Source organism: Argopecten irradians, chromosome 2 (genome assembly GCF_041381155.1).
Source record: "Argopecten irradians isolate NY chromosome 2, Ai_NY, whole genome shotgun sequence".
NCBI lineage: Eukaryota > Metazoa > Mollusca > Bivalvia > Pectinida > Pectinidae > Argopecten > Argopecten irradians.
The window spans coordinates 55,614,016-55,636,562 of record NC_091135.1 but is presented as its reverse complement, the minus strand read 5'-3'; the positions used below and the strand labels follow the sequence as shown (position 1 = coordinate 55,636,562).

The 22,547-nt window shown below is 38.4% G+C and overlaps 1 protein-coding gene across 1 annotated transcript in view; it reads right to left on the bottom strand.

Annotated features, from left to right (window-relative positions):
- Positions 1-522: 522 nt before the first annotated feature.
- Positions 523-22,547, bottom strand: part of LOC138316004 (protein-glutamine gamma-glutamyltransferase K-like) — a 42,708-nt gene continuing 20,683 nt past the window's right edge. Inside the window, exons 8-15 of the mRNA XM_069257475.1 lie at positions 18,915-19,050; positions 13,983-14,086; positions 12,845-12,960; positions 11,378-11,504; positions 9,066-9,353; positions 6,334-6,497; positions 2,886-3,028; positions 523-2,313 (exon numbers count right to left, since the gene is read on the bottom strand). Of these exons, the coding sequence (XP_069113576.1) occupies positions 2,115-2,313; positions 2,886-3,028; positions 6,334-6,497; positions 9,066-9,353; positions 11,378-11,504; positions 12,845-12,960; positions 13,983-14,086; positions 18,915-19,050 (1,277 nt within the window). The 3' untranslated portion in view covers positions 523-2,114. The remainder of the gene's footprint in view (positions 2,314-2,885; positions 3,029-6,333; positions 6,498-9,065; positions 9,354-11,377; positions 11,505-12,844; positions 12,961-13,982; positions 14,087-18,914; positions 19,051-22,547) is intronic.

Sequence of the window (22,547 nt, the reverse complement as noted above, 5' to 3'; positions counted from 1 at the left end):
TGAGACAGATCCCTTCAGTACTTTCAAAAAAATAGCGGTAACAAAAATTGTTAAAGAACGGACCACAAACCATGAACGAAAGGCGATTTGAATAGCCCACAATGTGATGATGGTGGGGTAAAAAGACTATTATTCGAACTCCTCAAAGATCTTTCTGATGTAAGGCTACAGACAAAGTTTCATTAAACTCAGTAAATATTTATTCAAGTTGTTTTGCAAGGTCAAATATTATTGCAAAGGGCAGTAACTATAAGATAGTCAAATGAGTGCAATGGTGCAAGGCTAAAAGTCACATCAATTACTCAAGTTATCCTGTTTACAAGCTAAAGTTAACGCACGACAGACAGAAGACTTTTGCAATAGGTCACCAGCACCAGTTGCCCAAAAAATCTGGAGACAGTCGTTATGATATTTCCTCATCAGTACAGTAGGTGGAACCTACTGGTAGATATTTTTACAGATTAAACAGGACTTGTTATTTCCTCTCAGCAAAATCTTAATTTACTGACTGAAGACCTTACATGAATTTCAAAGAGATTTTATTATAGAAATAGAGATAATTAATCTGATACATATAAGCACTTTTACTCAGGAATTCAAACAATGAAATGAAACAAAGAACACAAACAATTTCCTTACATACACATACCATTTCTTGGTGATAAAGAACTACAGTTCCGTATTATGATAAGCGACTCAATGATGTATAATTCGATCTCAAGGGTGGATTGTATTATATTTGATGAGCACAACTGAACAAACATACTAAAGTGAAACCTGACTTTACTGACACTGTATTGGACTTGGTAGGTTCTGGCATCAACAGTAAAGGACGTACCCTTTTAGGTTACATTAATTATAGTACCATATAGCCAGTTATTTTCGCGGGGATGAGATTTTAGCGATTTTGCGGGACATTGCTAGGATTGTGAAAATTAACAGACAATGATCAGTATAATGCCAGTGGTGACCAGGAACCATTTCTATGTTGATATTAAGATATTGTATGTGGTAGGACAAAACAGAATGTTTCAATAGAGTGAAAGTTGAAGTCTGGTTTCACAGTATACATATATTACTGATGTTTCGGATCTTTTACTCTCACCTCTAGTACTATTTTTAGCTGCCTGCATAATTATTAATGAATACTAATTTTGATTCCCCTGACATGTATGTGTAATGATATGATTGGTTCTTTGAGCATCCACTTTGAGTGTAAATAGATCATATTAAACACACATAAACATTCACTTTACAAAAGACAACAACCAATATTCATGCAGTAGAAACGCTTCATGCAGTACTATGTACTTGCCTGTATTTTGAAATACAGACAACTTGGTGTGTATAGCAAAAATCATAATGATCAAGCGTAAAGCCCTATTAAAGTTAGCACTATGGTGGCAAGGGGAGTCCCTTGTGCTGTAACTATGGAGATGTCCTCAGAAAAGTCAACCAATGTCAGAACGCTGCATGTTGTAAAGTCCATTTGGTAAATCTTTTCAATATCATGAAGTAGTCCCTCTCAGATTACAAGAAAATTGCCGACTGACAACCTACTGCTGAGTGTTGTACAGACACACACAGCTGTTCCATATGATTGTAATGTAGTCCTAGCCTTGTGGTAGTAGATTTAACATAACATTTAAATTGCAAAATGTTAGTGAATTTACAGCAGTGGTGATCCATGTTTTACAATCCTCAACAATTCTGAGAAACCAAAGTGGTAGAATTTTTTTTTTTTTTTAACAAAGTGTAATGAAATAATCGTTACTATTGCAACATTTAAAAACATTTTTCTGTATTTCTTCATCTCACCTCAGTTTCATAACTTTTCAAATAAATTTGTTAAATGTATAGCCTCCCATATAAAGAACAATGGAGCATATTATTTATGCGCCACAAATAGTACACTCTGTTCATTTCCCACCGGGGATCCACAAAACCACATATGATAGGTCAGACAAGACACAAATACAGCAACAAAATTAGTAATCAAACAAAGGTATCTTTTTAACAATGAATAATACTACACAAAGTCAGAATGAGTATATGAGTGATTTAGTGAGATTCTGCTAGTTTGATATCCTCAATCTTCATTGTCTCTGCTGCGCCTAATCCTCATCGTCGCTGCTGTCAGTTTCATCAGCATCCTTGGGAGGAGTGTTGACTATCTTGGTCAATGCATAGCCCTCCACATCTACAAACTGGGTACAGTTGAATGTAACATACAATCGCCGTTTACGAGAATAGCGCCGAGTTGGATGAATAACAAACTCCTCCACCACAGTTTCACCAGGAGCGATGGGTCGCCTTGAAAAAAATGTTCGACAGTTAAAGTTGAGAAGTAAACATTACCACTTACCATATATACCTTTTATAGAAACAAGTTTAAATACTTTTAATTTTTTTTTAAGTATGAAATAGAATTCATTAAAGTAAACAAACTTGAAAGTGCACATGCTTCATCCAGCATACTATAAGCCCAGTATAAAGTCTCTTGACAAGAAGTTGAGATTTTAGCCTATATGTCCCGTGTGACCTTGAATGAAAGTGAAGGTCATTTATTTGAACAAACTTTGTAGTCCTTCATACCAGCATGATGCAGGCCTAATATCAGTACCCTGGGCATTTTAGTTATTGAGAAAAAGTTATTTGAATAAAACGTTTACACAGAGCAGACTGCGATCCATGGATGGAGCACAATGACTATAGTTAATTCCGACCTTTCTGGTCAAATGACCTTATAAGCTGATTGTCAATAAGAAACAACATCAATAAAGCACAAGACTATTTGTTATCTGAAGTTAAATCCTAGTAACACAGATTTCTTTGCATTCTTAGCAGATCAAATATAACCCTTACAGCTTAGGAATTGTACTTACTTTACAGGGACTTTAAAGCCATTCATTATGAGTCCATTGCCAGCGTCGCAGGAAAACATACCATTTGTCAGTGTAAGCTGTGTTATGTTTTTGAATTCCACCTTTCCAACAGTATCTACCAGGTATGGAGAGACAGGTGGGAGCTGTGGTATGTATAAAATTTAAATGAGACAGGTAATCAAGTATGGAGAGACAGGTGGGAGCTGTGGTATATATAAAGTCCAAGTTGGGTTATTACATATAGAGAGACAGGTGGAAGCTGTGGTATATATAAAGTCTGAGTTGGGTTATTACATATAGAGAGACAGGAGGGAAATGTGGTATATATAAAGTCTGAGTTGGGTTATTACATATAGAGAGACAGGTGGGAGCTGTGGTATATATAAAGTCTGAGTTGGGTTATTACATATAGAGAGACAGGTGGGAGCTGTGGTATATATAAAGTCTGAGTTGGGTTATTACATATAGAGAGACGGGTGGGAGCTGTGGTATATATAAAGTCCAAGTTGGGTTATTACATAAGGAGAGACAGGTGGAAGCTGTGGTATATATAAAGTCTGAGTTGGGTTATTACATATAGAGAGACAGGTGGAAGCTGTGGTATATATAAAGTCCAAGTTGGGTTATTACATATAGAGAGACAGGTGGAAGCTGTGGTATATATAAAGTCTGAGTTGGGTTACTACATATAGAGAGACGGGTGGGAGCTGTGGTATATATAAAGTCTGAGTTGGGTTATTACATATAGAGAGACAGGTGGAAGCTGTGGTATATATAAAGTCTGAGTTGGGTTACTACATATAGAGAGACGGGTGGGAGCTGTGGTATATATAAAGTCTGAGTTGGGTTATTACATATAGAGAGACAGGTTGAAGCTGTGGTATATATAAAGTCTGAGTTGGGTTACTACATATAGAGAGACGGGTGGAAGCTGTGGTATGTATAAAGTCTGAGTTGGGTTACTACATATAGAGAGACAGGTGGAAGCTGTGGTATGTATAAAGTCTGAGTTGGGTTACTACATATAGAGAGACAGGTGGAAGCTGTGGTATGTATAAAGTCTGAGTTGGGTTATTACATATAGAGGTGAGAGACAGTGTGGTATATTATAAGTCAGTTGGGTTATTACATATAGAGAGACAGGTGGAAGCTGTGGTATATATAAAGTCTGAGTTGGGTTATTACATATAGAGAGACGGTGGGAGCTGTGGTATGTATAAAGTCTGAATTGGGTTATTACATATAGAGAGACAGGTGGAAGCTGTGGTATATATAAAGTCTGAGTTGGGTTATTACATATAGAGAGAGAAGGTGGGAGCTGTGGTATATATAAAGTCTGAGTTGGGTTATTACATATAGAGAGACAGGTGGGAGCTGTGGTATATATAAAGTCTGAGTTGGGTTATTACATATAGAGAGACAGGTGGAAGCTGTGGTATATATAAAGTCTGAGTTGGGTTATTACATATAGAGAGACGGTGGGAGCTGTGGTATATATAAAGTCTGAGTTGGGTTATTACATATAGAGAGACGGGTGGGAGCTGTGGTATGTATAAAGTCTGAGTTGGGTTATTACATATAGAGAGACAGGTGGAAGCTGTGGTATATATAAAGTATGAGTTTGGTTATTATATATAGAGAGACAGGTGGGAGCTGTGGTATATATAAAGTCTGAATTGGGTTAGTACATATAGAGAGACAGGTGGGAGCTGTGGTATATATAAAGTCTGAGTTGGGTTATTACATATTGAGAGACAGGTGGGAGCTGTGGTATGTATAAAGTCTGAGTTGGGTTATTACATATAGAGAGACAGGTGGAAGCTGTGGTATATATAAAGTCCAAGTTGGGTTATTACATATAGAGAGACAGGTGGGAGCTGTGGTATGTATAAAATTTAAATGAGACAGGTAATCAAGTATGGAGAGACAGGTGGGAGCTGTGGTATATATAAAGTCCAAGTTGGGTTATTACATATAGAGAGACAGGTGGGAGCTGTGGTATATATAAAGTCTGAGTTGGGTTATTACATATAGAGAGACAGGTGGGAGCCATGGTATATATAAAGTCTAAGTTTGGTTATTACATCTAAGTTTGGTTATTACATATAGAGAGACAGGTGGGAGCCATGGTTTATATAAAGTCTGAGTTGGGTTATTACATATAGAGAGACAGGTGGGAGCTGTGGTATATATAAAGTCTGAGTTGGGTTATTACATATGGAGAGACAGGTGGGAGCTGTGGTATGTATAAAGTCTGAGTTGGGTTACTACATATAGAGAGACAGGTGGAAGCTGTGGTATATATAAAGTCCAAGTTGGGTTATTACATATAGAGAGACAGGTGGAAGCTGTGGTATATATAAAGTCTGGGTTGGGTTATTACATACAGAGAGACAGGTGGGAGCTGTGGTATATATAAAGTCTGAGCTGGGTTATTACATATAGAGAGACAGGTTGAAGCTGTGGTATATATAAAGTCTAAATTGTGTTTTTACATATAGAGAGACAGGTGGGAGCTGTGGTATGTATAATGTCTGAGTTGGGTTTTTACATATAGAGAGACAGGTGGAAGCTGTGGTATATATAAAGTCTGAGTTGGGTTATTACATATAGAGAGACAGGTGGGAGCCATGGTATATATAAAGTCTAAGTTTGGTTATTACATATAGAGAGACGGGTGGGAGCTGTGGTATATATAAAGTCCAAGTAGGGTTATTACATATAGAGAGACAGGAGGGAACTGTGGTATATATAAAGTCTGAGTTGGGTTATTACATATAGAGAGACAGGTGGAAGCTGTGGTATATATAAAGTCTGAGTTGGGTTATTACATATAGAGAGACAGGTGGAAGCTGTGGTATATATAAAGTCTGAGTTGGGTTATTACATATAGAGAGACAGGTGGGAGCCATGGTATATATAAAGTCTGAGTTGGGTTATTACATATAGAGAGACAGGTGGGAGCTGTGGTATATATAAAGTCTGAGTTGGGTTATTACATATGGAGAGACAGGTGGGAGCTGTGGTATGTATAAAGTCTGAGTTGGGTTATTACATATAGAGAGACAGGTGGGAGCTGTGGTATATATAAAGTCCAAGTTGGGTTATTACATATAGAGAGACAGGTGGAAGCTGTGGTATATATAAAGTCTGGGTTGGGTTATTACATATAGAGAGACAGGTTGAAGCTGTGGTATATATAAAGTCTAAATTGGGTTTTTACATATATATATATATAATAGAGGGAGACAGGTGGGAGCTGTGGTATATTTAAAGTTTATAATGAGACAGGTAGTCAAGTATAGAGACAGGTAGGACTGTGGTATATATATAAAGTTAATTAGAGTGGTATGTTGTGGTTTATAGTATTTACCCAGGTTACATGTATAGTGTATATATAGTTAGGTATTATCATTACATGTATCTCTCTATGTGAATAATAACTTACATGAACAGAAAGCTTATCTGGTATCGCCATCACAAACACGTCATCAACAACGTACAGGCGGTCATTGGCAACATTCTTGGCATGTATATTGACCTTGAATCGACCTTCAGGATTCATCTGCTTCACATAATCTGCCTTTGACATCCACATGCTGACAGTTTGCACTGTAAAGATATTAATTCCAACATTATAAATAAAATGTTTGAACATTGTAGGGTAGAGATGATAGGCCAGTTAATGGTAGTAACAGTAAAATTTTAACAAGATTTACACGTAATTATCGCCCATACCGCATTGTTGATTTATTACATAACTATAATGGAATATTTAACAAGAGATCCAAGAGGAATCTTGGAGCCCACCAAAGAATGATCTACATCTGTAAATAGAAAGAGGGATCTTTTCTTTGCTTTTCAATCTTTTACTTCATATTACTACATAAGAAATTTAAGAAAGATCCTTTCAGTACTTTCTAATATATATAACAGTAACAAACTTCAATTATCAAAATCCGAGATGACCTGTTCGCCATCTTGTTGACCGATCAGTCCTAAAATGTAATATGCATAATAGGGCCCTAGGGGAACCTACAAATACAATTTGAGAGAGATTGCTTAAGTACTTTCTGAGAAATAGCGGTAACAATGTTCAACTATCAAAATCCAAGATGGCGGCCTGTTGACCATCTTTTTCACTGATTGATCCGAAAATATATTATGCACAAATAGACATCTAGGGGAACCTGCACATGTAATTGGAACCAAACGGTTCGAAATTGCAATATGCACAACGAGGGCCCAAGGGGAACCTACAAATACAATTTGAGAGAGATTGCTTCAGTACTTTCTGAGAAATAGCAGTAACAATCTTCACCTATCAAAATCCAAGATGGCGGCCAGTCGACAGATCGGTCCCAAAATGCAATATGCACAACTAGGGACCTAGGGGGACCTAAATGTGAAATTTGACAGAGATCCCTTCTGTACTTTCTGAGAAATAGCGGTAATAAGTAATATTAACGGACGGAGGGACGACAGACCACAGACGATAAGCGATTTGAATAGCCCATCATCTGATAATGGTGGGCTAAAAACATCTGAAAATAAAACAAAATGAAGGAAAAGTGAAATGCAGCATAATTACGTCCTACAGCATCTGAATCCCACATCCTGAAATGAATCCTGCCATAATTAAGTGTGTTGATGAGATAATGATGGCCTTTAGCTATATTCCAAGATTGTTAAGGATTAGACTTATGCTTTTTAAGACAAGAGATCCCAGAGGGATCTTGGCGCCCACCAAAGAATGATCTATGTCTGACAATGGAAAGAGGGATCTTTTCCCTGCTTTTCAAACTTTTTCAAACACACTACATATAAAATTTGAGACAGATCGCTATAGTACTTTCTAAGAAATAGTGGTAACAAACTTCAACAATGAAATCTAAGATGGTGGCCGGTTGGCCATCTTGTTTACCGATCAGTCCCGAAAGGCATTATGGATCAGTCCTTAAAGGTACTATGCACAACTAGGGTACAAGGGGAAACTATGCATGGAATTTGAGAAAGATCCCTTCAGTACTTTCTGAGAAATAGCGATAACAAACTTTAACTATCAAAATCCAAGATGGCCGTCGGTCGGCCATCTTGTTCACCGATCGGTCCCAAAATGCAACATGCACAACTAGGGCCCTAGGGGAACCTATATATGAAATTTGAGAAAGATCCCTTCAGCACTTTTTGAGAAATAGCGGTAACAAACTTTAACTATCAAAATCCAAGATGGCCGCCTGTCGGCCATCTTGTTCACCGATCGGTCCCAAAATGCAACATGCACAACTAGGGCCCTAGGGGAACCTATATATGAAATTTGAGAAAGATCCTTCAGCACTTTCTGAGAAATAGCGATAACAAACTTTAACTATCAAAATCCAAGATGGCCGCCTGTCGGCCATCTTGTTCACCGATCGGTCCCAAAATGCAACATGCACAACTAGGGCCCTAGGGGAACCTATATATGAAATTTGAGAAAGATCCTTCAGCACTTTTTGAGAAATAGCGGTAACAAACTTAAACTATCAAAGTTCCAAGATGGCCGCCTGTCGGCCATCCTGTGGATCGATTGGTCCGAAAATGCAATATGCACAACTAGGGTCCTTGGGGAACCGACATATGAAATTTGAGAAAGATCCCTTCAGTACTTTCTGAGAAATAGCGGTAACAAGAATTGTTAACGGACGGACGGACGGAAGGACGGACCACGTACGAAAGGCGATTTGAATAAAAAAGAGCTAAGCATAGTTTGGCATCACAAAGTTCCACAGAATCCTGCAATAATTAGGTGTGTTGAGGTGATAATGATGTCCTTTAGCTATGTTTAAAGTTTGGCTAGGATTTGATTTACGGTTTTGAGAAACAGAGCTATAAACGCAAAACTTTAAAGTCAAGTCTTCTAAATAGTTTAGCATACTTAAGTTTCACAGCCTCTGCATCCCATGGCCTGAAATGAATCCTGCAATAATTATGTGTGTTGAGGTGATAATGATGTCCTTCAGCTATGTTTAAAGTTGGATTAGGATTGGACTTGGGAACTTTTTGAGAAACAGAGCTAAACGCAAAACTTTAAAGTAAAATGTTGATGACAACGCGCCGCCAGAAAAGAACACCATAGTGTTTCGCCTTTGTGAAATATAGTCGCTGGCGATACAATAACCATAGATCAAATATACTCACCATTGTCAGCAGGTACAGAACACTGCATCTTCTCAGTTTTCACCTTACGACCAGCAATGCCAGTGTAGTAACAGTTAGCAACAGTTATACGGACGTCCAACACAAGATCCTGGTGTGTCATGTTACTGATCTTCACCTTTATCTCTGCATCGTCCCCAACCATGGTGTCATTTGGAAGGACAGCCTCCAATTCAATTTCTTTAACAGCAATTGTCTTATAAATTTTCTCTTTTTTCTTTGTTCCAAACTGTTGAACAAACTTAACAATCTTCCGTTCCTCTTCAGATCCTGGAAAGGAAAAGAAACAGAATGCTTTAGACCCAAAGACTGATAACATAAGTATCCTTTATTATTTTGGCCATTTCCTTAATCTGTCAAACAAAAGGCTCAATGGGCCTTAAATGTCATCTGACTTTTATACAATACAAGAGGCCCAGAGGGCCTGTATCGCTCACCTGGTTTTTTTTAATAATTATCACAAAGACTCTGACAATTAGAAAAATTAGCAAAATTGACTCCCAAAGTATAATTTTGAATCACAACCATACAATGATGCTATTGATACCATACAAATATGCTATCCAATACATAGGTTCAGAGACAAAGTAATTTATATGAAAATAGTAGCCTAATTGACATTTTTGACCCTGCGTCTATTGCCGTGTAAGGCCACAGGGGTCAGCCCTATCATTTGTACCATTTCAAATCCCAACCCTATAAGGATGCTACCATTGCATTGTGAGTGCTCTTCCATGCTTAGTTGCAGAGAAGAAGTCGTTTATATCGAAATAGCTAAATTGATCCCTTTTGACCCCACCCTTCAGGCCCCCGGGTTGTCAGCCCCATCATTTGCAAAATTTTGAATCCAAACCCTATAAGGATGTAACCATTGCATCATGAGCTTAATCCCATGTTAAGTTGCAGAGAAGAAGTCATTTATATGGAAATTGACCACTTTTGACCCCCCCCACCCCCTCAGGCCCCCGGGGAGTCAGTCTTATTATTTGCACAATTTGGAATCCCCACCCTATAAGGATGCTACCATTGCATTATGGGTGCTATCCCATGCTTTGTTGAAGAGAAGAAGTCATTTATATGGAAATAGGCCCCAGGGATCAGCCCTATTATTTGTACAATTTTGAATCCCCACCCCATAACGATACTACCATTGCATTATGGGTGCTATCCCATGCTTAGTTTTAGAAAAGAAGTCGTTTATATGAAAATAGCCAAATTGACCCCTTTTGACCCCGCCCCTCAGGCCCCTGGGGGGTCAGCCCCATCATTTGTACAATTTTCAGTTAGTAGCCCATAAGGATGCTACCAGTCAAATTTTGTTTTAAAAAAATAGGTCCGTTTTTCTTGGCCGTCGAGTTCATACCCTTGACACTATAATATATATATATATGTATAATACGGTATTGGTTAAGAATTTTCGTGCCAGGTCCCTGTGGATGAACCCATAGCCGAAAAAAGTTTCTGTACTATATGATATAGGCAATATAATCCAGATAAGGTTTTTCTTACATGTAGGTTAAAGGACAAAATACATGTATAGGTCACAATAACCTAGTTTTAGCATACAACATAATCTAACATAGATTGACCCACTCAGCTATTATGGGGGATTTTTTAAGGTGAGTCCAGACACTTATTTTCAAATTTTAATGAGTCCCAGTACAAAGAAGTATAGAGGGTTCTCAAAATTTGGTGAGTCCCACAGGAAAATCATGAGTCCATGACTCATCTAGGCGAGTCCCGTAAATCACTGCCCACTTACCAAGTATAAAGTTCCATAGTATAGAAGATAGAGCTCAGATAACTTTTGCTTTTAAATGAAGTCAAAATGTTGGTCACAGTGACCTAATTTTGGTACACAACATACCATCTTACCAAGACAGACCCACATACCATGTATGAAGTTCCATTGCCTTACATTATCGGAGATCAAATCCAATTCACAGGAAATGCCCGACAGACATGACACAAACCTATAGTCCATCTCCACAGGAGTAATTTCATTCTTAATGTTACATATAGAACTCAAACACATCAAACATTCAAGAGGATTTTTGTTTGTTTGATATTTTATCCTTCAGTCAATATTTTACTAAAACTAAATAATCCAATATGGCAGACAACAAAATCAAGACAGATCTCTCAAGAATAACTTGTATTTGCATAAAGTACACATCCACTTATTGACATGATATAAATTACTCAAAAATGACACTAAATCCTCTGGTGATGTAGTAGATAGCACCTGATGTGTGATGGGATAGCATTGTGATTCAGCACAGGTAACTACTTACCCTCCGGATACTTGTACTGTCCTGTGAGATCCTCTCTCAGATCAGAACCAACAGCTTTGGTGCTGATATTCCTACCAACAGCAAACTCATTAATACTCAACACCTCCATGCGACCATCCTTGAACACCTGTAACAGTCAGGGTTCAATAACAATACACAACATACACCAAATGTTCACTATGTGACATTTCATATTTCTGGTCATAGCACAATTTCAGTATATAATTTGGTAACAACAATAACAAATATTTTTTCCTATAGTCCATACCACGTACCATCTTGCAAGTAGGGTTTTAAAATTGTACATGCTGCCATAATAGTATGAACATAAAAGACAAACATTTTGGATTGATATCTTCTCTTCTTCCAAACTAACTGTCTTCTCCTCATATCTCCCTTGACTCCAGCTCAAATTTGGTCTTATCCCTGTTAACCTACCCTCCAGCAAACCTTGACCCTGTCGACCTACCATCCAGTTGACCATGTCCATGTTAATCTACCCTCCAACTGACCTTATCCCTGTTAACCTACCCCCCCAGCTGACCTTATTCCTGTTGACCTAACCTCCCAACTAAATTTGTCCCTGTTAACTTAACCTCCAGCTGACCTTGTCCCTGTCGACCTAACCTCCAACTGACCACATACCTGTTGGCCTACCTTCCAGCTGACCTTGACCCTGTAAACTTACCCTCAAGCTGACCATGTCCCTGTTGACCTATCCTCCTCCAACTGACCTTATACCTGTTGTCCTACACTCCAGCTGTCTTTGTTCTTGTTAACCTATCCTCCAACTGACCTTGGCCCTGTTGACCTACCCTCCAGCTGACCTTATAACTGTTAACCTACCCTCCAGCAAACCTTGTTCTTGTTGTCCTACACTCCAGCTGTCTTTGTTCTTGTTAACCTATCCTCCAACTGACCTTGTTCTTGTTGTCCTACCCTCCAGCTGACCACATACCTGTTGGCCTACCTTCCAGCTGACCACATATACCTGTTGGCCTACCTTCAAGCTGACCTTGTCTCTGTTGTCTAACCCTCACACTGACCTTGTCCCTGTAAACTTACCCCCCAGCTGACCTTGTCCCTGTTGACCTATCCTCAAGCTGTCTTTGTTCCTGTCGACCTAACCTCCAGGTGACCTTGTACCTGTTGATCTATCCTCCAACTCACCTTGTCCCTGTCGACCTAAGCTCAAGATGGCCTTGTCCCTGTTGCCCTTACGTCCAACTGACCTTGGCCCTTTTGAACTACCCTCCTGTTGACCTTTTCCCTGTTACCTAAGCCCCAGCTTACTTTGTCCCTGTTGTCCAAACCTCCAAGTGACCTTGAGCTTGTTAACCTGCCCTCCAGTTGACCTCCTCCCTGCTGACCAAACCTCCAGCTGACCTTATCCCTATTGTCCTATCCTCCAGCAAACCTTGTTCCTGTTAACCTACCCTCCAGTTGACCTTGTCCCTGCTGACTTACCCTCCAGTTGACCTTGTCCCCATTGACCTCTGAGAAGATGAAGTTGGTATCGAAAGAGAGATAAACATGACCCTCCTTAATGGCCTTCAGTGAAGCTGGTCCACATCGCATTACGCCTGCAGAAACAACATAATTATCATTATCTAGTTGTATCATTAAATATTTTTGGTGTTTTTGTTTAACATCTTAGCAAAAGTAGCTAAAATTATCTAAGAATTGACCCTGTAATATGATGCTCTATCAATGACTAGGGCTAAGAAGTAAACATTGAATTGATGGTTAAATAGTAAAATATATAAACCTTATTTACTATATATTGATGGAGAAACAAATTATACAACTTATGTAAATCACTCTCGATGGCCAGAATGTAAATGCATGAGTGGTCTTAGTGTGCCCATGTGATTGGGCAGGTGACCCCTAACCTTTTCACATTTGTGCTGAGGATAGAACCCCGGCCGGCTAGGTGAAAGGCGAGCGGCTTAACCACTACACCACCCAACCACCTTATAGGAATCCAACAGATGTACAAAGTACAAACAGAATGCAGTATCATTCAGTAGTTACTATTATCAACGCCGAGAATTTTTTTCTCAATTAGCGGATACAAAGAGCTACCTTAAGCAAATACATTATTTAGATATTAATTTACATACAGGCAATTAAGTTTGTTTTCAAGCTAACTTTCACTCTTATGAAGCTAAAGTGTTGACATGTGATAGTTTTTGAGCTACCCTATAAAGCCCTTGTGTGTTTATCAGAGCACGTCTTGGTGTCTAAGGGGTTGAAATCTTGGCTATTTGATGGTTCCAAGATGTTGTTTAATGTGTACCAGTCAAATTCAAAGGTTATGAAGAAGTTGTTAACAAAAATATGGATGGATGCCTGACACATGTTATAGTATAAGCTCAACTATGTCCTTTGAACCAGGTACAAATTAAGTAATAGTGGTCAATATTTGTAACATAATGTTTTACCATGCAGGACTCATGAACCATTTGTGTATAAAATTTTAAGCTAAGTTTGATATGATGGTAAGAAGACAAAATGTGTGCTGGTAACCTGCTTTTTAATGCATGACATATACCAAGGTAAACACAGTACCAAATATGCAGTGACATGAGCCTGGTTACTATACCTTCACTCAGTTCCTGGGGTGTTCCATCATGTGCCTGCCATCCGTCATAACCTGGGGGCAGATCCTGGCGCTTGAACCAAGACTCGTTCCAGACATGGAAATTCCTGTAATGCATTGTACAATCACTCAAAGTAAAAAATCAGTCACCTCATTGTGAATTAATGTTAGAAAAAACAAGAGGCCCAGAGAGCCTGTATCGCTGGTTTTTAATGCCAAGTAATGTTCTGAATACAAATATACAGGATCACGGTTTCTCCCATACTTCACAGGGATATCCTGTGGTTGCTAGGAAAAAGATAACTCTATTTTACACAGGGGGGTGTAAGATAGCTCAATCGCGCTAGACAATAATGCGACGTCATCAATACATGCGGCATAGCCGCGTCGTGCATTGTCGGTTATGTCATCAATTTTGACGCATAACAATGTTCCTGTGATAATGGCGCAATGAAAAGCCTGGAAAGCAACGAGAATTTCGGATTTTTCCTATTAAGTATGGGACAAAAAGAATCAAACATGGATCCAAGCCTCGGGTTGACAGCCAAAATCTTTCACAAGAGTTGAGATATCCCTGTCCACTTGACAGATCCATGTTAGATTCTATTATTCTTTTCTCAAGAAAATCTACCTCTAATTCCCTATCGGGCCAAACTCTTTCTGCTCCAGAGGGTAAGAGACATACCTTATACAAATTCTGTTCCCCTTCCACAGAGAATGTTCCTGGTAAAAATTAGTTACATTCCAAAGCATGCAGAACTCTATGAAAGTCCTATACAGTAGCGATTTAAAGGATTTACCTCTATTTCACCTATTGGGCCCCACCCCTTTTGCCCCGGGAAAAGTTTGAGCTTCCCATTTTACTTTGAAATAAAAATATCAAAAATAATCAATTGCATCCAGAAAAAATTCTGTGGCACTGTTTCCTATATGGCATGAAGTACTGATTGCGCATGCAACAAAAGCAAAATAAATGATCTTATATCCTTTTTTGTGTTAATTAGACATATATATGTACGATTAAATGTCAATTATTGTTAAAATGGTGAGTATCGTTTATGCTCTGTCTGCGGTGGAGCATCTTAAAAGGATTTAGCTCTATTTTCCTATTGGGCCCAGCCCCTCCTGCCCTGTGTTCCTCTGCCCACGAGGATGTCCCTGGTCAAATTTGGTTACATTCCATGCAGAACTCTATGAAAAGTTGCAATATAAAGGATTTAACTCTATTTCCTCTTTTGGGCCCCGCCCCTCCTGCCCTAAGGGGGTAAAATGAAAAATTTAAACAAAGTCTGTTCTCCTTCCCCCAAGAATGTTCCTGGTCAAATTTGGTTACATTCCATGTTTAACTCTGAACTCTATCACTAGTAGGGATTTAAAGGATTAACCTCTAATTTCCCAATTGGGCCCCATCCCTCCTGTGCCCGGGGGTCAGAGCCAAAATTTATACAAACTATGTTCCCCCCACCCCAAAGGATGTTTCTTGCCAAATTTGGCTACAATTTATAAAAAAAAAAACTCTATGACTAGTAGCGATTTAAAGGAAATTTTGACGAACGGACGACGGACGAACACCGCACCATGACAAAATCTCACCTGGAACTAAAACAAGAGACCCGTGGGCCTTAACGGTCATCTGACTGTACAATACCTCAAAGAATATAGTAGTAGCAAACAATCAAGGCAATACAAAAGAACTCTTTTAATAGAGGAAGTTCAGATTCTGATATATTTTATGAAGACCATGAATGAAGGTCCTTGATCCCCACTATGCTAAAAGTTGTTGACCCCTGCGACCTTGAATGAAGGTCAAGGTCATTCACTTTAACAAACTTGATAGCCCTTCATCCCAGCATGTCAAAGGCTCAATATCAGGTCTCTATCCTCTTGGTTATTCATAAGAAGCTGTTTAAAGATTTTAGTCTATTTGACCCCTGTGACCTTGAATGAAGGTCAATATCATTCATTTGAATAAACTTGGAAGCCATTCAACCAAGCATGCTGGCCACAGGTCCAATATCAGGCCTGTAGGCCTCTTAGTTATTTACAAGAATGATTTAAAGATTTTAGCCTACTTGACCCCTGTGACCTTAAATGAAGGTCAAGGTTAATCATTTGAACAAACTTGGTAGCCCTTCATTTAAGCATGCCGCAGGCCCAATATGAGTACCATGGGCCTTTTGGTTCTTGAGAGTAAGTCGTTTAAAAGATTTCAGCCTTTTTGACCCCCCTGACCTTCAATGAAAGTCAAGGTTATTCATTTGAATATTTAACTTGGTAGCCCTTCATCCCAGCATGCTACAGGCCAAATATCAGTACTTTGGGCCTTTCGGTTATTGAGAAGAAATTCTAAGAATGAAAAGTTTACGTATGGCAGATCCCGCATGGCAGATGGCGCAAGGGCACGACAACGGATGGTGCATGATGACAATAAAAACCAACAAAAAACATGCCCCACAGTTGGTATGAACATCCAAATATATTTATATATCAAGCTCAAAGTAAGTGTTATTAAAGTATAACTTTAAATGTATGTTTATTTAGTATTGTAAAACTGGGGGAAAAAAAACAAAACAAGAGGCCCAAAGGGCCTTAACGGTCATCTGACTACCTTGGCAATAGTAAAATTAATTATATATGGTGTCACTTTGTCAGGACCATGTCAGGATCATTCTCAATTTCTTTCAACAAATTTTATTTCAAACAAGAGGCCCAAGTGCCTTAACATATAGGAAATTAATTAGATATAGTGTCATGGTAGCCATCTTCGATTTGTGATCAACCAGAGATGTAACAATACTTTGTCGGGCCCATGTCAGGATCATTTCATGCAAGTTTCAGCCAAATCACACCGGTAGAACTTGAGAAAAATTTGGAATATGTTTTCAAGATGGCGGCTGTGGCTGCCATCTTGTATTTCGGATCAACCCGAAAAATAACAGCACTTTGTTAGGACCATATCAGGATCATTTCATGCAAGTTTCAGCCAAATCGCACCGGTAGAACTTGAGAAGAAGTTCAAAATGTGTTTTCAAGATGGCGGCTGTGGCGGCCATCTTGGATTTCGAATCGACCCGAAAAATAACAACACTTTGTCGGGAACATGTCAGGATCATTTCATGCAAGTTTCAGTCAAATCGCACCGGTAGAACTTGAGAAGAAGTTCAAAATGTGTTTTCAAGATGGCGGCCATCTTGGATTTCGGATCGACCCGAAAAATAACAACACTTTGTCGGGACCATGTCAGGATCATTTCATGCAAGTTTCAGTCAAATCGCACCGGTAGAACTTGAGAAGAAGTTCAAAATGTGTTTTCAAGATGGCGGGTGTGGCGGCCATCTTGGATTTTGGATCAACCCGAAAAATAACAACACTTTGTCGGGACCATGTCAGGATCATTTCATGCAAGTTTCAGCCAAATCGCACCGGTAGAACTTGAGAAGAAGTTCAAAATGTGTTTTCAAGATGGCGGCTGTGGTGGCCATCTTGGATTTCGGATCGACCCGAAAAATAACAACACTTTGTCGGGACCATGTCAGGATCATTCCATGCAAGTTTCAGCCAAATCGCACCAGTAGAACTTGAGAAGAATTTCAAAATGTGTTTTCAAGATGGCGGCTGTGGCGACCATCTTGGATTTCGGATCAACCCGAAAAATAACAACACTTTGTCGGGACCATGTCAGGATCATTTCATGCAAGTTTCAGTCAAATCGCACAGGTAGAACTTGAGAAGAAGTTCAACATGTGTTTTCAAGATGGCGGCTGTGGCGGCCATCTTGGATTTCGGATCGACCCGAAAAATAACAACACTTTGTCGGGACCATGTCAGGATCATTTCATGCAAGTTTCAGTCAAATCGCACCGGTAGAACTTGAGAAGAAGTTCAAAATGTGTTTTCAAAATGGCGGCTGTAGCGGCCATCTTGGATTTCGGATCGACCCGCAAAAATAACAACACTTTGTCGGGACCATGTCAGGATCATTTCATACAAGTTTCAGCCAAATTGCACAGGTAGAACTTGAGAAGAAGTTCAAAATGTGAAAAGTTAACATACGGCGCACGGCGGACGGCGCACGGCGCACGGCACGGCGCACGGCGGACGACGACGGACGAAACATGATGACTATAGGTCATCCTGACCCTTCGGGTCAGATGACCTAAAAAACAGCAGGTGTCAAAAATAAAAAGTAATTTGGTATTTTGACTAAGTTTTCATGGTAACAGAAAAAACATTGAACATGGAAGGTCTGCAACACCATAATGCACAACTAGGGCACTTGTCTGATATAAATTTTATATATTTAATATTAAAGGGACAATTAAGTGAGGCTTGTTCTGTTAAATAACCATGAAGCAAAATATGGCATATATGTAGTGTTCTACATTTCTTATGAAACATGATTTTTATAAACACAAAATATTGAAAAATCCATGGCATTGTGAAGTATTTTAATTGAAACTGTTGAAATTCCAATTTGCGTAGAAATACTATTCATCAAACACTATTATGTACACGAGCCATTGTCACGTAAGTTAAAAAAATACACATAACCATCGAAGAGTTGATGAAATTGTTTTTTCAGACAGCAGCATACACATAATATGGTAAACACACTTACTAGTCTAGTATAAAAGTGATTTGAGTAGTTCTTAACAAAATTTGCTTTACTCCACTTTCGCTCGGCATCAAAGATGTCCAACCATAATGTGTAATGGCAGACAGCGAACGAGTTTGAACATTTCACATATTTTACCACAGTGGGTTTTTCTGGCATATCACAGTAAAACCAACTAATCTTTACTTTCATTACGGCTGGTTTGTTTCCAATAAATGGGAAAATTTTAATGTACTCTTAGACTGAATTGTCCCTTTAAAATAGATTGAGCATTTAACTGATAATCCACAAAGCACCTATATCTTTAACCTAGTACATACCACTTGGAGTCATTTAAATCCTCATCTGGCTCACCATCCTCATCGTAATGGTAGTCTATTGTCATACTGCAATCTGTGTCGTGGGCAGATTCAAAGTTTGTCACAGTCCTAGTTGGTATACCCAAGGATCGCAGCACTAAATTAAAACATTCTTTTAGTACTAACAAATGTCATCTAAATATTACTGAGTCAACCAACTGTTTAATATATTCCATAAAGGACCATGTATGGTTTCGGCCCTTTTTGGCCCCATCTGTCAATTTTCAACCCTTGTGATTAAATTGTTAAAATTTCAAATATCGAGTACAACCTTGATAGAGTAGGTATGATAGTTGAGTATCATTGATAGAGTAGGTATGATAGTTGAGTATCATTGATAGAGTAGGTATGATAGTTGAGTATCATTGATAGAGTAGGTATGATAGTTGAGTATCATTGCAGCTGTAGTTGTTATGGTAACTATCCTAAACATGCATTAATTATGACAAGAGGCCCATGGGCCTTAGCGGTCACCTGAGTTTGGATACAGAATGAAACAAAGACACAAAAACACTATATATTGGCCCATCAGGCCCTTGAAACCAGTCAGTGATTTTATAACTGATTTTTCAATCTATGAAGAGTATCTGGTTCCATCAAATCTGTGAATTCAGAAGATTTTTTTTTCTTATTTTAGTCATTTTTACCCCTTTTGGCCTTGCCTATTCACCCCTGGAGGTTGGCCAGGACCAATATGGATATGATGCTAAAATGCTATCACAGGGTAATAATTCTAACCAAGTTTGACTGTTTCCTATGAAAATTAAGCAAATAATGCTCATAAATGTGTTTTTCCAATATCAATTAAAATAGATTTGACCCCTAATCAGGGGAAAGTCTGAGATGCCAGGGGCATGAAATTCACAATTTTTGTACAGGGCCTTAAAAAGACCTTCTGTTCTGCCTATTGACCTGTATTTATATAGGTGTATGCTACCTATAATTTTTATGTGATTTAGAGTTATCGCCCTTTGTATTTCTCCATATCCGCCCAACTTTGTTTTGATACGGTTCTCAATATGCTGTTTGCCACTTTTAGCCTTTATTGTGGCCCATACTGTGTAAGTCTATAGCTTTATAATAATATTTGTTGATACCTTTATTATAGAATAGCATTGTTTCAAAGCCAAAGTCATAGAATAAATAATTAACCGATAATTACAATATTATGATGTGGGGTCAAAGCGGTAAATTTAAACAAGTGTTTACGGTGTATGTTTCTGTAACTGCACTTTTTCAATACTCATTTGTCTCGTCAACATGTTACTGATCTAGTCATAAGATATTATTGATATATTTCATGTCCATTTGTTATAAGTTACTCAAGCTTATTCTGCCAGTATTGTAAAGTAAAGCAACAAGCCAGTTTATTAAGGATGCTCTCACCATAATTATATTAAAAAGTGTAAAGTGTATAACTGTGTATGAATGAGACAAGCAATAAGTGTACCCATATTTTTGGTACTGTTAATGTTGTCTATTATGCTGCATTGCCGTTTACATTTAATGTAAATAATAATCAAACCATCATCAACATACACTTATGTAAACTTTGATTACTTTCAGCTTTCACTATTTCATCAATAAATCTGACAAGTTCATACATTCGAGCCAGGCTTGTTTATTGTCAGTACACCTTCCAATCTATGAAGAGTATTTGGTTCCATCAAATTTGTAAATTCAGAAGGAGACTTTTGAAATTTTAGCCATTTTGACCAATTTTGGCCCCACCCTCTGGCCCCTGGGGGTCAGCCAGGACCAATATGGATATGATGTTAAAATACTATCTCAGGCTAATTATTCTAACAAAGTTTGACTCATTTCCTATTACGAATGACCAAATAATGCTCAAAAATGTCTTTTCCCTATATAAACTATAGTAAACTTAACCCTCCTCCCCAGGGGGGAACGTGAGACCCCAGGGTCATATATTTCACGATGTTTGTAAAGGACCTCAAGACCTTTCAATCTATGAAGAGTATTTGATTCTGCCATTTCTGGAATTTCGGAAGAAGATTTTTGAAGTTTAAGCCTATTTGATCCCTTTTGGCCCCACCTCTCAGGCTCCTGGGGGTCAGTCGTGGAAAAATTGTTAATAGGATTCAATGGCCATCTCATACAGATAATTCTGACAACATTTGACTTATTTCCTATTACAAATGACCAAATAATGCTCAAAAATGTCTTTTCCCTATATAATTTATAGTAAACTTGACCCCCTCCCCAGGGGTGAACGTGAGACCCCAGGGTCATATAATTCACAATTTTTGTAAAGGACCTCAAGACCTTTCAATCTATGAAGAGTATTTGATTCTACCATTTCTGGAATTTCAGAAGAAGATCTTTGAAGTTTTAGCCTATTTGACCCCTTTTGGCCCAACCCCTCAGGCCCCTGTGGGTCAGTCGTGGAAAAATTGTTAATAGGATTCAATGGCCATCTCATACAGATAATTCTGACAACATTTGATTTATTTCCTATTACAAATGACCAAATAATGCTCAAAAATGTCTTTTCCCTATATAAACTATAGTAAACTTGACCCCCTCCCCAGGGGGGAACGTGAGACCCCAGGGTCATATAATTCACAATTTTTGTAAAGGACCTCAAGACCTTTCAATCTATGAAGAGTATTTGATTCTACCATTTCTGGAATTTCAGAAGAAGATTTTTGAAGTTTTAGCCTATTTGACCCCTTTTGGCCCCACCCCTCAGGCCCCTGGGGTGCTGGGACCATATAATTCACAATTTTGGTTGACCTTTGGCTATGGAAGGTTTCTGCAAAATTTCAACAAATTTGGTTCGGTAGTTTTGAAGAAGAAGTTGAAAAAGTAAATTGTTTATCGCCATACGACGCACGACGGACAAAAGGCGATTAGAATAGGTCACTTGAGACTTCGTCTCAGGTGACCTAAAAATGTGAAAACTTTGTCAATTTTGATATTCTTTTTTGTCTATGTTTTTTTTCTAGAATATGAGTGCATCCTTGAACAAACTTTATGTTTTTCAGATGTATCTGTGCATTGACTACATATTTTCAGAAAATCATTATGAAGTTTGTTCAAAATTGTGCTCTTTTGTTTCTTATAACAAAACTGAAAAAAATGGCCAAACAAAACATGACAAAATTGTCAAATTCATTTAATTAACTCGTATATATATTGGATGGTTAAAATGGCAACTGAAGCTGTAAAACTAGAAAACTTCCATTACAATTGAATCACAACTTACTTTCTTAACATGAAGGCTTAAATATTTGATGACTTTAGGGACCAAAAAAGACCCAAACCATAGTCATTTTGTGTAGAGTAACAATCAATATTGATGTACAATTATTTTTGTAGATGCTCTACTATACATTATTGGTATTTAACAAAGACTTACTCTCAGAAAGTAATCTTACAAAAACAAGAAATCCAAAAGGGATCATGACATCCACCCTTTACAGCCGTGCTACCCCAACTGAGAACGATGCGTGTATATAAACCCCTACCGCTCTACCGCTGACTTGTATCGATGCATTGAATGAGTGAAGCTAGTTATTTATAGACTCGAGTACTGTCATCAATCCACAGGTAAATCGCGGGCGCTCTGGC